General features: G+C 47.4%; 1 protein-coding gene across 2 annotated transcripts in view; it reads left to right on the forward strand.

Moving 5' to 3' along the window:
• The window catches only part of SLC38A8 (solute carrier family 38 member 8), a 401,988-nt gene that overhangs the window by 311,819 nt on the left and 73,847 nt on the right, over positions 1-16,322 (forward strand). For both annotated transcript variants that reach the window (XM_078671218.1, XM_078671219.1), the window contains exons 7-8: positions 10,294-10,441; positions 12,048-12,247. In XM_078671218.1, coding sequence (XP_078527344.1) covers positions 10,294-10,441; positions 12,048-12,247 — 348 coding nt within the window. The remainder of the gene's footprint in view (positions 1-10,293; positions 10,442-12,047; positions 12,248-16,322) is intronic.

Consider the following 16,322-nt stretch of genomic DNA (forward strand, 5'->3'; position numbering starts at 1 on the left):
TTGGAGTTAGAGTGTGGATTAGGATAGTTTATTTCTATTATTCCTTTTGTTGTTGTATGTGTGTGTGTGTGTGAGGGTGAGTGAGGGTGTGTGAAGCTGAGGGTGTGTGACGGTGTGTGAGGGAAGCTTGCACTGCTGCTGTCGGTGCTGTACCTGTTCCATGTGTAAGGGAAGCTTGCACTGCTGTTGCCTGTGCTGTACCTGCTCCGTGTGTGAGGGAAGCTTGCACTGCTGCCGCCTGTGCTGTACCTGATCTATGTGTGAGGGAAGCTTGCACTGCTGCCGCCTGTGCTGTACCTGATCTATGTGTGAGGGAAGCTTGCACTGCTGCCGCCTGTGCTGTACCTGATCTATGTGTGAGGGAAGCTTGCACTGCTGCTGTCGGTGCTGTACCTGTTCCATGTGTAAGGGAAGTTTGCACTGCTGCCGCCTGTGCTGTACCTGATGTATGTGTGAGGGAAGCTTGCACTGCTGCCGCCTGTGCTGTACCTGATCTATGTGTGAGGGAAGCTTGCACTGCTGCCGCCTGTGCTGTACCTGATCTATGTGTGAGGGAAGCTTGCACTGCTGCTGTCGGTGCTGTACCTGTTCCATGTGTAGGGGAAGCTTGCACTGCTGCCGCCTGTGCTGTACCTGATGTATGTGTGAGGGAAGCTTGCACTGCTGCCGCCTGTGCTGTACCTGATCTATGTGTGAGGGAAGCTTGCACTGCTGCTGCCTGTGCTGTACCTGCTCTGTGTGTGAGGGAAGCTTGCACTGCTGCTGTCGGTGCTGTACCTGTTCCATGTGTAAGGGAAGCTTGCACTGCTGTTGCCTGTGCTGTACCTGCTCCGTGTTTGAGGGAAGCTTACATTGCTGTTGCCTGTGCTGTACCTGCTCCATGTGTGATGGAAGCTTGCACTGTTGCTGCCTGTGCTGTACCTGCTCTGTGTGTGAGGGAAGCTTGCACTGTTGATGCCTGTGGTGTACCTGCTCTGTGTAAGTAAATGGAGACGAGGGAGAGAGTTGGAAGAGAGAGTGAAAGAGGCAGAAACGTGGAGAGTAAAAGAAAGAGCGAAGGAATATGTAAGCTGAGAGATGTGGCATAACAGAAGGATTGGTAGTGCGGGCACTGCTGCTTAGGGTTTCTGCGCGATTTGTGTAAGTAAATGGAGAGGGGGAGAGAGTTGGAAGAGAGAGTGAAAGAGGCCGAAACGTGGAGAGTAAAAGAAAGAGCGAAGGAATATGTAAGCTGAGAGATGTGGCATAACAGAAGGATTGGTAGTGCGGGCACTGCTGCTTGGGGTATCTGCGAGATTAGTGTAAGTAAATGGAGAGGGGGGAGAGAGTTGGAAGAGAGAGTGAAAGAGGCAGAAACGTGTAGAGGAATAGAAAGAGAGAAGGGATCTGTAACCTGAGAGATGTGGCATAACAGAACGCTCGCTAGTGCGGGCACTGCTGCTCGGGGTATCGGCGCGATTTGTGTAAGTGGGTGACTGAAGCAGAGTGGGTGAATATATATGTCTGATGATAGTGGATGTCTGATGCTTGCATGTCTGCTGGGGTGCAGGGTCAGTACAAGTCAAGCTGTAAGTTGGTGTGTGTCAGAACTGGTTGCCTCGGGGCCAACAAAGTCTGTTGCGAGGCGTGGGGGGCAGCCTTTGATGTGCGAGAGAGCTGCCGTGAAAGGCATGTAATTAGGGGGGGAGGAGAAGTCGCGCTGGGGTGAATGGAGGGAAGGCAGAGAAGGGGAGGGGGGATGAATGTGACCCGGCGGGCAGGGGAGGGGGTGAGCGGGGAGAGCGGCATGAAGGTGTGAAAGCAGCAGGGGCATGTAGTGCGGCTAAGATAACTGAGACGGCGGGCAGGGGAGGGGGAGAGCGGGGAGAGCGGCATGAGGGTGTGAAAGCAGCAGGGGCCTGGAGTGGGGCTAAGATAACTGAGACGGCGGGCAGGGGAGGGGGTGAGCTGGGAGAGCGGCATGAGGGTGTGAAAGCAGCAGGGGCCTGGAGTGGGGCTAAGATACCTGAAGCAACGCGACACGGCAGGCAGGGGAGGGGGCGTAGCGGGGGTGTGGGAGGAGTGCGGCTGAGGGATGTTAGCGCTGAATCCAACTTGCGTAATATGTTTTCTATATTTGATGTAAATCCGTGTGATGAACTGCTATTGTTATATGCCTACGGCTTTGTGTGTAACTCGTGACAATTGTGTTTAATCCGTCCCATTTACCGGATGAATAGTGCTTGTTTATTACCCAAGTTAAAAATAGGCTGTTTTACTTTTGTGTTTGTACATCCTCGTCCTCGCATCCTGACCGAGATTTCTTCGTTCTTTTGTTGGTGTTCTGTTGTCCTAATAATTGTTAGTTTGGTGACCTGAAGCTTGAAAAACATCATTGCGCGTATTTTTACTTTGGTTGTTATTTTCTAGGATGTCTTTCTGTTGCGTATCTTGAGGGTGTATTTGTAGGGTGAATTAGGCTGTTAGTTTATTAGGGTGAATTAGGACTCAGGATTTCAATCTAGGAGTTAGAGTGTGGATTAGGATAGTTTATTTCTATTCTTCTTTTTGTTGTTGTATGTGTATGTGTGTGTGTGTGTGTGTGTGTGTGTGTGAGGGTGAGTGAGGGTGTGTGAAGCTGAGGGTGTGTGACGGTGTGTGAGGGAAGCTTGCACTGCTGCTGTCGGTGGTGTACCTGTTCCATGTGTAAGGGAAGCTTGCACTGCTGCCGCCTGTGCTGTACCTGATCTATGTGTGAGGGAAGCTTGCACTGCTGCTGCCTGTGCTGTACCTGCTCTGTGTGTGAGGGAAGCTTGCACTGCTGCCGCCTGTGCTGTACCTGATCTATGTGTGAGGGAAGCTTGCACTGCTGCTGTCGGTGCTGTACCTGTTCCATGTGTAAGGGAAGCTTGCACTGCTGTTGGCTGTGCTGTACCTGCTCCGTGTTTGAGTGAAGCTTGCATTGCCGTTGCCTGTGCTGTACCTGCTCCGTGTGTGATGGAAGCTTGCACTGCTGCCGCCTGTGCTATACCTGATCTATGTGTGAGGGAAGCTTGCACTGCTGCTGTCGGTGCTGTACCTGTTCCATGTGTAAGGGAAGCTTGCACTGCTGTTGCCTGTGCTGTACCTGTTCCATGTGTAAGGGAAGCTTGCACTGCTGTTGCCTGTGCTGTACCTGCTCCGTGTTTGAGGGAAGCTTACATTGCTGTTGCCTGTGCTGTACCTGCTCCGTGTGTGATGGAAGCTTGCACTGCTGCCGCCTGTGCTGTACCTGATCTATGTGTGAGGGAAGCTTGCACTGCTGCTGCCTGTGCTGTACCTGCTCTGTGTGTGAGGGAAGCTTGCACTGCTGCCGCCTGTGCTGTACCTGATCTATGTGTGAGGGAAGCTTGCACTGCTGCTGTCGGTGCTGTACCTGTTCCATGTGTAAGGGAAGCTTGCACTGCTGTTGCCTGTGCTGTACCTGCTCCGTGTGTGATGGAAGATTGCGAGATGTGGCATAACAGAAGGATTGGTAATGCGGGCACAGCTGCTTGGGGTATATGCGATATTTGTGTAAGTAAATGGAGAGGGGGGAGAGAGTTGGAAGAGAGTGAAAGAGGCAGAAACGTTGATAGGAAAAGAAAGAGCAAAGGAATCTAAGCTGCGAGATGTGGCATAACAGAAGGATTGGTAGTGCGGGCACAGCTGCTCGGGGTATCTGCGAGATTTGTGTAAGGGAAGCTTGCACTGCTGCCGCCTGTGCTGTACCTGATCTATGTGTGAGGGAAGCTTGCACTGCTGCTGCCTGTGCTGTACCTGCTCTGTGTGTGAGGGAAGCTTGCACTGCTTCCGCCTGTGCTGTACCTGATCTATGTGTGAGGGAAGCTTGCACTGCTGCTGTCGGTGCTGTACCTGTTCCATGTGTAAGGGAAGCTTGCACTGCTGTTGCCTGTGCTGTACCTGCTCAGTGTGTGAGGGAAGCTTGCACTGCTGCCGCCTGTGCTGTACCTGATCTATGTGTGAGGGAAGCTTGCACTGCTGCTGTCGGTGCTGTACCTGTTCCATGTGTAAGGGAAGCTTGCACTGCTGTTGGCTGTGCTGTACCTGCTCCGTGTGTGAGGGAAGCTTGCACTGCTTCCGCCTGTGCTGTACCTGATCTATGTGTGAGGGAAGCTTGCACTGCTGCTGTCGGTGCTGTACCTGTTCCATGTGTAAGGGAAGCTTGCACTGCTGTTGGCTGTGCTGTACCTGCTCCGTGTTTGAGTGAAGCTTGCGTTGCCGTTGCCTGTGCTGTACCTGCTCCGTGTGTGATGGAAGCTTGCACTGCTGCCTCTTGTGCTGTACCTGATCTATGTGTGAGGGAAGCTTGCACTGCTGCTGTCGGTGCTGTACCTGTTCCATGTGTAAGGGAAGCTTGCACTGCTGTTGCCTGTGCTGTACCTGATCTATGTGTGAGGGAAGCTTGCACTGCTGCTGTCGGTGCTGTACCTGTTCCATGTGTAAGGGAAGCTTGCACTGCTGCCGCCTGTGCTGTACCTGATCTATGTGTGAGGGAAGCTTGCACTGCTGCTGCCTGTGCTGTACCTGCTCTGTGTGTGAGGGAAGCTTGCACTGCTGCCGCCTGTGCTGTACCTGATCTATGTGTGAGGGAAGATTGCACTGCTGCTGTCGGTGCTGTACCTGTTCCATGTGTAAGGGAAGCTTGCACTGCTGTTGCCTGTGCTGTACCTGCTCCGTGTTTGAGTGAAGCTTTCATTGCCGTTGCCTGTGCTGTACCAGCTCCGTGTGTGATGGAAGATTGCGAGATGTGGCATAACAGAAGGATTGGTAGTGCGGGCACAGCTGCTTGGGGTATATGCGATATTTGTGTAAGTAAATGGAGAGGGGGGAGAGAGTTGGAAGAGAGAGTGAAAGAGGCAGAAACGTTGATAGGAAAAGAAAAGAAAGAGCAAAGGAATCTAAGCTGCGAGATGTGGCATAACAGAACGATTGTTAGTGCGGGCACAGCTGCTCGGGGTATCTGCGAGATTTGTGTAAGGGAAGCTTGCACTGCTGCCGCCTGTGCTGTACCTGATCTATGTGTGAGGGAAGCTTGCACTGCTGCTGCCTGTGCTGTACCTGCTCTGTGTGTGAGGGAAGCTTGCACTGCTGCCGCCTGTGCTGTACCTGATCTATGTGTGAGGGAAGCTTGCACTGCTGCTGTCGGTGCTGTACCTGTTCCATGTGTAAGGGAAGATTGCACTGCTGTTGCCTGTGCTGTACCTGCTCCGTGTGTGAGGGAAGCTTGCACTGCTGCCGCCTGTGCTGTACCTGATCTATGTGTGAGGGAAGCTTGCACTGCTGCTGTCTGTGCTGTACCTGTTCCATGTGTAAGGGAAGCTTGCACTGCTGTTGGCTGTGCTGTACCTGCTCCGTGTTTGAGTGAAGCTTGCATTGCCGTTGCCTGTGCTGTACCTGCTCCGTGTGTGATGGAAGCTTGCACTGCTGCCGCCTGTGCTGTACCTGATCTATGTGTGAGGGAAGCTTGCACTGTTGCTGCCTGTGCTGTACCTGCTCTGTGTGTGAGGGAAGCTTGGAGTGTTGCTGCCTGTGCCTCACCAAGATTTGTGTAAGTAAATGGAGGTGGAGGGAGAAAGTTGGAAGAGGGAGTGAAAGAGGCAGAAACGTGGAGAGGAAAAGAAAGTGCGAATCTGTAAAGTAAGAGATGTGGCATAACAGAAGGATTGGTAGTGCGGGCACAGCTGCTTGGGGTATCTGCGAGATTTGTGTAAGTAAATGGAGAGGGGGGGAGAGAGTTGGAAGAGAGAGTGAAACAGGCAGAAACGTGGAGAGTAAAAGAAAGAGCGAAGGAATCTAAGCTGCGAGATGTGGCATAACAGAAGGATTGGTAGTGCGTGCACCGCTGCTTGGGGTATCTGCGAGATTTGTGTAAGTAAATGGAGAGGGGGGAGAGAGTTGGAAGAGAGAGTGAAAGAGGCAGAAACGTTGATAGGAAAAGAAAGAGCGAAGGAATCTAAGCTGCGAGATGTGGCATAACAGAAGGATTGGTAGTGCGGGGAAATCTGCTTGGGGTATCTGCGAGATTTGTGTAAGTAAATGGAGAGGGGGGTGAGAGTTGGAAGAGAGTGAAACAGGCAGAAACGTGGAGAGTAAAAGAAAGAGCGAAGGAATCTAAGCTGCGAGATGTGGCATAACAGAAGGATTGGTAGTGCGGGCACAGCTGCTTGGGGTATATGCGAGATTTGTGTAAGTAAATGGAGAGGGGGAGAGAGTTGGAAGAGAGTGAAAGAGGCAGAAACGTTGATAGGAAAAGAAAAGAAAGAGCGAAGGAATCTAAGCTGCGAGATGTGGCATAACAGAAGGATTGGTAGTGCGGGGAAATCTGCTTGGGGTATCTGCGAGATTTGTGTAAGTAAATGGAGAGGGGGTGAGAGTTGGAAGAGAGAGTGAAACAGGCAGAAACGTGGAGAGTAAAAGAAAGAGCGAAGGAATCTAAGCTGCGAGATGTGGCATAACAGAAGGATTGGTAGTGCGGGCACAGCTGCTTGGGGTATATGCGAGATTAGTGTAAGTAAATGGAGAGGGAGGGAGAGAGTTGGAAGAGAAAGTGAAAGAGGCAGAAACGTGGAGAGGAATAGAAAGAGAGAAGGAATGTAAGCTGCGAGATGTGGCATAACAGAAGGATTGGTAGTGCGTGCACCGCTGCTTGGGGTACGACAAACAGGAGATGGTGACTAAAGTTTCAACCATGAGGTTGGAAGGCAGTGAAGTGAAATGTGAGGAGGCACCTCTTCAAATTGTAAAACAGACGGAGGGCATTGCTGTGGGGAGGGGGTGTAGGAGAAATGCACATGGCGGGCAGGGGAGGGGGCGGAGCGGGGAGAGCGGCATGTGGGTGTGAAGAAGCCGGGGCCTTTGAAGTGAAGCTAAGCTTCACTTCAAAAGGTGTCGGAGGAATGCGGCTGAGGGAACAGACGGCGATTGCGGCTGAGGGAACTGATGTGCACGCGCTTTTAAGCTCAATGCACATGCGCATTGAGCTTAAAAGTCACGGGCACTGCAAGGAATCGCCAGGATTCCTTGCTTCTTAGTTAAAGGTTGTTTAAGCCGCAATAGGCTCGCAAGCTCGATGCGCATGCGCATCGACAGGCGAGACCTAAAAACGAGCTTTCACGTGAGGCTTTCAGGCAAACGCCTAAATCATTAGTAAAAGGCTTGCAATGCGCTTGAAGATTTATCCTTGCTGACTTGGTGAACATTTGTATAATCCGGCAATGTTTGTGGATGCTGTAATACAGCGGAGTTTCTAATTAGCAAAGAAAGCATTACCTCCTGGCAGCAAGAAATGTGAACAAGGCAGAGTTTTCTATTCAAGCTTGGGAACCGTGCCATTTATTTGAAATGCTTCTTTTTAATCCGCTAAAACCTGTTTTGTGCCAAAAAATGCAGCCCCGAGGGATACATTGTTATTGTGGATGACGAAGTAAGTGGTTGAAAGGGATGGAACATGTACATCCCTTTTTAGATTCGATGGGATAGCATTTATTGTGGACTCGGGCGAGGTTTGCACTATATCGATACTACAAATAAATGCTTTAAAATACATATAAAATATGATCTAAATACTACTAATAAAATTGTGGATGGTGCAGGCCGTGTACAACCTATTTCCAGAATGAGTTTGCCAAAGACATCTTTCTAGCACTTTGCAAGTGAGGGTTCTGTACCACTCTAATTCTGTCTCCTTCACTCATCAGAAGCACTAACTCAGACACTGAGATAATGCAAGTTCTGCACTACCAAGGCAAAATCAACCCACCTTCCCTGTGTACTGGAGAACGGCACACAAAACTCCATATACAATATAATAGTATTTCGTTTTGCCATTGCAAGTTCCTATATATGTGTAACCCTGCCTAAATATTTTTTTCTCTTGTATTATTGCCTTTGTACCTTTGCACTCGGAAGATTTAAGATTCAGAACATGAGGTTACAACCCCCAAGGAGAGTTTGTTCTCTGTACCCTGATCTCGTGACACATTCTCATCGAAGTCCTCAGTAGACATCCAGCGTACAAACTGGCAATCCTCAGCCTTTCCCACTGCGCTTTCCAGTTGTTTCCACCGTCGCACAAGGTTGTGCCCTCCTCCAACAACTGGTTGCCCACCGTTAAGTCCCAAACAAAATATCAAAGAGGCAGCAGCCAATTAAGAGCCATGTATTCCCAATGTACTACTTGACAGTGCATCATTTGTAACCCTGACCCAGAGGGTACTGCAGCTTGCACCACCCATCGCCCCGTCATCGCTCCCAAAACAACTACTAACAAGACCTCTCTTCTGCAAGTGCGACGATTCTGTTTGTACCAGGTCCCCAAAGCTGAAGGAATGGCTGGGAGGCATACATTAGTCATGTTTTAATGTATAGTGTATTAATAATAATAAATAATTGGCAGACTGTCCTAAGAGCGGTGTTGACAATCAAGTGCTGGTGCCGAGCACCAGAAATAAATTGCCTGTGCTGAGCACCGGAAACCACTGGCTCAAATTAAGCACTGCTACTTGATCCAAATTATTATTCAAAGATATTTCACGAGCAATAGCATGATTTCGTTCAGTCTGTAGTTGACAACAATTTATCGACCTGATTACAGCCAACGTGTTTCCCTCTTCACCGTGTGAAGATAGGGAGCAGATGAGAAGAGCGTGTGCAGGGACAACCAAGTTTCCAGCCCATGCTATAGAATGGCTCTCCGGCTGTCTCCTGGATGGTGTCTGTTGGAGGGCTTCTCAGTAAAGTTACATGAAATCAAAGTTTCTCAATCACGCATTTAAACACTTTACCATCTATTTGTTATGTATGGCTCTCACTGAAAGTCACTAGTGTGAACACCAAATTCAAAATCTGGTTTTTCACTGCTATGATGGAGCAACAGTGGGAAACAAAGTTGTAACCCACTTTTGCTAAGTAGTAAAATAATTCCAAGCTGCTCTGACAGGGCTTTCTGAGAGCCTGCCTGCACAGTGGTGGCTCTGTGCTCCAATGGAGGATAGAGGGCACAGCTAAGGGAAGAGGGTGAGGTGTTAGAGGGTGGAGAGTTGGATGGCTACCTCCTGCCCCTGCATAGCAGTTGAAAGCAGGAGCTGATGATTTTCTGGGATATACGTAACATAAAATGATGCACTGGCACAAAGTGAATTCCAGGGATGTTTTTAGGTTTCGCCTATTATCATTCGCTTGCGAATGTAATAGGCGAGAATTCAAGTGCTCCATCGACTCGTCAAACCACTGCGGTTTTTTCACAGTGCATGTGAGTCACGTGACCACAAAAGCGGGTCACGTGACCACAAAAGCGGGTCACGTGACACACAAGCACGCGCATCTCCCTAATCCGCCTGCCACACTTCTCGTCCCCTCGCTCGCATTCCCGCCCCCCCACCAGGCTCTCCCGCCCCCATCCGGCTTCCCTCCGGCCATTTGCCAGCATTGCGAGGCCATTTGCCAGGAGCTCTCCCCCGCCGGCAGCTTGACAATGTAAACTCCTATCGCTACAATACGTATCAGTTTGCAGTTAGTAATCTCTCTTAAACTGCCTATGCACTCCCACCCAATAGTGCTGCGACTTCCTCATTTCTATCTGTTTGCATCTGTTTCTCACTAGAGCTAGGGGTTGCACACGCTTCCCCTGGCACAGTCGTACTCCGTTAACATATTGGATTCTACGCATGCCCGCCCAGTGAAGCCCCCAGGCACCTCGGGTGTAACCCCACCCTCTCGCAGATGCGGGACTGTGGGACAGTACTATTGGTTTTGTAAATGACATTTTATATTTATATATCGTTATTGGCATTGTCAATAACCATATATAAATATAAAATGTCATTTACAAAACCAATAGCTCCAACTTTCCAAATGCGAAACCTATTGGCAACGCCAGTGCTTGTTCACATTAAAGCTCTGAGTAACATCAAAGACCATTAAGTTTCGCTTTCGTTGTTGGTTTTGTCACTCAGAATCGCTCACTTAAAAACATCCCTGCTTATTCACTGTTACCTATCTATAATGCTGAATGTTGTGTTGGTGTCCGTCTGCTGCTCCCATCCATGTGCATATCACACAAACAATGATCTTTCAGCGATCCTCTCGAAAAATGATAGCAATCATTTGAGTGAAGGATGTATTGAGAAAACTTCTTATTGCTATTTTACCTTGTTTTTTAATGCAAATCAGAGGCATTACTAGCCTTCTCCACGGCTGCTTAAAGTAGAATCTGGTGATTATTGTTCTGTTGTATCTTCTAATTTCCAGTTTGTCTCCACTCTTCTTTTCTAGGACTTTACGGCTATTTGACATTTGGGGACAACGTTGCTGCTGATATTCTGATGTCCTACCCTGGAAATGACATAGTTGTCATGATAGCAAGAGTACTCTTCGCTGTTTCCATTATTACGATCTACCCCATCGTTCTCCTGCTGGGCAGGTATTTGAAGGACCGCAATTGATATCCCGCTTACTGCTCCGTAACCCTCTGCCAACATGTCCATACACCAATCCATGTTGTACGTCTTTGCATAGCTTTCTGAACAAATTACAGTAGTGATTGAATGTTAAAAGCCAATTTACTGCTACATAGAAGGGAGCTGGTGAGGTCACTAGATACCTCCTGGTAGGGGTTGCGTTAGGGAACTTAGCCCTATATAGCGGCCAGTTGTTTGAGGTTGCCCCCTTTTTTTTGGAGCTGCTGGCTCCAGTTAACAAAATTGTGCCCGTAGATGAATGTTTAACGTAAAAATAATTTAGACTCCTCGCTTTATCTCCTCAATTGTCGAAGCCATTCTGATATGGTCTGATTGTTCACACCACAAAGACAGTGTGCATTTTAGAACTTCCTGATCGAAAGGAGCAAGTCGAATAGAGTAAATCATTTGGAAAAGGAGACTGGGACTGAAGATATGGGAGCAAACCACCACCTGCAATGTAATAGCATTTAATATTGCTTTTTCAGTTCCTATACAAGTGAAGACCCTCCTAAAATATGTTTATATCCTATATTATTTATTGCCTTTGTGTACCTTTCCACTTGGCATATTTAAGATTCAGAACATGAGGTGGTTAGGGTTACAACCCTACAGGGAGAATTTGTTAACTGTACCATGATCTGATGATCGTTGTCAAAGATGTCTGATGGGACTTCAAAAAGAAGTTAGAAGGAATACCCCTCTAAAAATGTAATGACCATATTCGAATCCTGTGTTTTGTCATGATATCCAAATGTTATGAGTATCACCTGAAGAGGTCAATCCCCATTACCACTTGCTGTCTGATTAGTGGCAGATCACAAATACATTTGGAAAAGGCGGATTTGGAGAAATAATCCAGATCACGTTTGAGCTAAACTGTTGTAAAAAACACCTAGATTAGCAAAATTGATAGCTCCGCAAGCAGGCAATCTATCATGAGGAAATCCCCTCTATATTCTCAATACCCTTATATATGGTCATGATAAACCTGACACCTTTTCAGAGACAGACAAAACATATGTTCTGATTTTATATGCTGGAATATTTGCATGAATATAGTTGTTGGGATCACCAGGTGATTGCAGAATCTTCAAAAAAATCCTTGTCTATCCAACAGGTGGCATGGGAACTAAGATGGTGCATTTTAAACAAATGTCCTCTCTTTTCTATTATCTAGAACAAGCTCCAATCATAGTACACTCACGTGGACTTATAATTAAATCACAAATTGTGTGTTTTTGACATAGGAGGGAGAGCAAAGAGTTCACTGCATCTTTGACAAAGTGTCAAGATGGCTCATGGCAATTTTTTATTTCACAAGCATGAAGGTGTCTGGAATAGGAAATTCAATCTCCTATGCATTTCTTGTGATAGTGGCTTATCATCTTGTCTTTTTGCTTTGTTTGATAATTGAATGCTTCATTGACTTGCATCTAGATATTCTAAAATGTTGTTCATAACAAAGAGCAAGCAAGCACTGATCGGTTTATGAATTTTCAATGCCTTCTCCTGTTGTTCTCCCCTTCACATAAAGTTGGCATTAATTGGCAGGTGTCTGTTTGCTAGGGCTGTCGTGCAAGAATACTGGATCAACTACAAGCGCAGATACCTGGTGATCACAGAACCCTATGAAAAGTGTGTTCGAATCGTGCTCACTTTCCTGTGGATTTTCGTGACGCTCATCTTTGCCATGTTTGTTCCAGACATCAGTGAAGTCATCTCCATCATTGGCGGCATCGGCGCTTTCTTCATTTTCATCTTCCCTGGTAGGTTTACAAGAGCTTGGAACCATGGAATCACTGATCCACACATTCCTTCTACCTAGTTGGAGATGTGATGCTATAAATAAGAATGTAATGTTCTGTAAGAGGGTGTTACATGGGACTCTTCTATTCATGAAGCCTATTTTATTTGAATGGATATACCTTAATAGCTTCGTTGCAGCTCACTATGAATCTCTTCAGAGTGTTAATGGAAGCAGTTATGAATGTGAAGGTGCATTGTGGTTGAAGTGAGCAATCCCTGTTTATTTAAATCAATTACAGGGCAAATGAATGCATGAATTAAAAAATAAGTGGACAACCCTGGATTATGCAGAAAATACAGTGCCTCAGCACTGATTGGATTTCATAATTTGCATTTCTTAAATCCAGTCTTCAAAGTCCAAGCTCTTGTATGGTGGAAGGTAACCATGCCATGAAAAAAGTTAAATTTCTGAGGCTCAAAAACAAGACCTCTTTTTAGTTATTGTGCTGCATCATGAGCAAGAAGTGATGGCTATCTGAGGGAGGCCACAAGCTTCTTGGGTTGGAGTGGTAAAATCACCAACAGGATGCCACTCTGGGACAGTGACCTGCTTAAGGATGTGGCAGACTCGAAAAGCCTTGTGGGTTGGGAGCTTATAATAGAGCATCTGAGAGATGTCGTGCGGGACCAGGTCTACATAACATTTGAATCCCTGAGCCAAGAATTTGGGATGAGGGAAGCAGAAAGAGAGCAGTATCTACAGCAGGTACATGCCCTACAATGACGCATACTAGAGGGGGAGCAGCTGCTAATGTCTTGGTCTCTGGAGGATCGACTTCTTTCAAAACCTATCACTGAGAAAGCCACCTCCATAATTTATGAGAAGTCGGTTAATAACTCCCCTGACCCACTTGTGGCACTGCGGGAAGCTTCACAGGGGGACCTGGGTGGCTTAGATGAAGATTATACAATGGAAGCCATCCAGAGCCTTGGCAAGATAGCGATTAGAGTTAGGTTTCGTTTGGTCCAACTTATAATTTTACATCGACCCTACTACTCAAGAACACGATTAGCCCCAACAGGGAGGACACCCTCATTGACATGTCTTACGGGATGTGTACAGGAGGGTACGTTCTTTCACATGCTGTGGAACTGCCTTGTAATACAGCAATTCTGGAGAGGGGTCGATGGGGACATGTGAATGAATGAAGTAGCACTTATAGAGCGCGTAGCTACCCGTAGGCATCCCAGCGCTGGGGAATAACTGAGGCTTCTGAGAATCACTTAGTAAAGTGCCATGTTTTCAGCAGCTTGCCGAAGGCCATGTGAGTGGATTCCCTTCGTAGCTGAAGAGGAAGGGAATCCAGAGTTTGGCAGCATTGTATGAAAATGGTCGGCCGCCGCTTCTATCTCTTTTCATTCTGGGGACTGCCAGGTATTGCTCGTCAGAGCGCAGTCGCCTATTGGCTTGATAGGGCTTGACCATAGAGGAGATAATCTCTGGTCCTTTCCCTCCCATCTTGTGGGTGATGCATAAGGCCTTAAAGTGGACTCTCTCCCGGACAGGGAGCCAATGGAGAGCTTTCATAGCCGGTTTTGCAGACTGCCGGCTCTGGGTCCCCATGAGGTCCTTGCGGCGCAGTTCTGTACTGTTTGGAGTTAAGGGAGGACCGAACTCGGGGCTCCAAGGAATAAGGCATTGCCGTAGTCCAGGTGCGAAAGACTAAGCGCCTGGACCATGAGCTTTCTTGCTTGAAAAGGGAGCAGAGGAAGCACTTTACGAAGCATCCTTATGATGCCAAAGCAGGAGGCCACCACCTATCTGGCCTGGACTTTGAAGCGGAGGTCTGAGTCCAGCCAGAAGCCCAGGCTTTTTATCTCTGACTTGGGAACAGGTGCAGTGCCCATCTAGGCTGGCCACATAATGTCTGCCTTAAAAAGAGAAGGATTACCAAGGAGAATGTGCTCGGTTTTATCACCATTTAATTTCAGGTAGGAGAGTTTCAGCCACTTGGCTACCTCTTCAAGGCAGGTACAGAGGTCGGCAGAGGCCCTGTCTGAATGGTTAAGCGCCACAGCCAGTTGAGTGTCATCAGCATAGGTCACAATGTGCACCCTATAGAGAAGAACTATGTCCGCAAGAGGTGCCATGTAGGCGTTAAAGTGTTGGGCTCAGGTAAGATCCCTGGGGAACCCCACAGTGGAGGGGCCAGGATTTCGAGGTTGCCTCACCCTCAAACCTGGAAAGATCTTTCTTCCTGAAAGGATTGCAGCCCGGTGAGGGCTACTCCGGACACGCCCATCTTTCTCAGTCGTTGGACCAGAATAAGATGGTTAACCGTGTCAAAGGCCACGCTGAGATCTTAAAGGATCACGGCCGAGGAGCCTCCTGTATTGAGGATCTCTCTGGATTCTGCCACAATTGCTAATAAGGCGGTTTCCATACCTTGGTGGGGGCGGAAACTGGTTTGAGAGCAATGGAGAAGATTATTAGATTCCAGGGGTACAGAAAGTGCTGAATTGACATGCTTCTCCAGTATTTTGCTAATTCCTGGGAGGAGTGAGGTAGGTCTGTAGTTACCAAGCCAGTCTGGATCCAGGCTAGGTATTTTTAAAAGGGATTTAACCATGGCTTTTTTCCATAAGGAGCGAACCACCGAGGTGGATATGGAGGAGTTGATCAAATCCAAAATGACCGGACCAACTAACTGCCACCTGGTTCAAGATCTTGAGTGGGGCTGGGTCTCTGGGCGACCCGCTCTTAACGAGTGCAGAGGTGGTCTGATAAGATTCATAGTTCATTAAGGGGAAGGCCTTAAGATAATGTTCCTTACTCCAGGTGTAAGGTGCCTCTGAATGAGGGGTAATGTGGCTGTCGGGCGGAACAAAAGATTCGTAGATCATTTGGATTTTATTGTAAAAATATTCTGCAAGTTCATTGCAGCGCTGATCCTTGGCTAAGTGGGTATCGGGGGAGAAGGAGCTCTCAATCGTATTTTGCAAATTAGAAATGTTTCACGAGGGGAATTGGCTGCTAAGGAAATGTTATCCTCGAAGAAAGAACCTTGGTTTTTTATATTTCGAGCTCGTAGATTTTAATAGCCTCCCTGTATTCCTTGTTTGTTATTCAGGGAGAACTCCTTTCTCCAAGCTCTTTCAGTTTTTTTGCAGGTTTTGTTTTAGTTCTCGGAGTTTGGGGGTTTGAGAGTATGCACTTCGTGCTCAAAAACATAACTAAGAGCCAGATTTGTATTTTGTGTAATTTTTCCGAAATTTTGCATAATTATACAAAAAGGAAATATATAAAATGTGCACACCCTTACCTAGCACTTAGTAAATGACCAACCCACAAAAGATAACGGGAGAAATGCTTGCAAAAAGTCTAACTGGTGGCCATCGCTTTGGGTACCATTTCCCTGCCACTAGAACAAAGATACACCTGAATAAGGAGCCCCTATCAGGGCTTAGCCTAGTTGTTTGGGCTGGACTGTTCCTATTGAAGCAGGGTCAAGACTGATTTGACATATGGCAGGGCCAAACAGAGGTGGAATGGTGGGCAAAAGAATGACTGGTTGGAATGCCACCCCTAGCAGTTGCCAGTGACTAGACATATTGAAAGCCTTTCTCTCATCGTCTTTTGCGCGTTTGATGTACCAAGTGAATGATGCCATAAGTGACCCCCCCCCCCCTCCACTGAACATAAATGATCATTCAAATAGCAGCTTTTCAAATATTTTTGTAAATAAACATATTGTCTCCTAAAACATTAGCTTGTCCTATTGAGCAGATAAACCTATCTTCTCCAAGCATATGCTTGCTATTTTATGAACATTTTAATTGCATTTTAACAAAAGGGCAACTTGAGAAAACTCAAACATATTCCGGAATAACGGACCACAGCCATAAGAAAAAAACATGTAAATAAGGATGTATGTATATATTTTTATGGAAATCAAAAGGGCTTTGCTAATGCAACTATAAAATGGGGGTCTCTAGTTGGCAAGGGCTTGCCCCTTTGTCCAAATAGGGGCCCTTCTGCCTAGTCAGGGTAAGCGAGTTACACTACTAAAATAACCCCTGCTCACCCCCTTGGTA

Source organism: Lissotriton helveticus, chromosome 12 (genome assembly GCF_964261635.1).
Source record: "Lissotriton helveticus chromosome 12, aLisHel1.1, whole genome shotgun sequence".
NCBI lineage: Eukaryota > Metazoa > Chordata > Amphibia > Caudata > Salamandridae > Lissotriton > Lissotriton helveticus.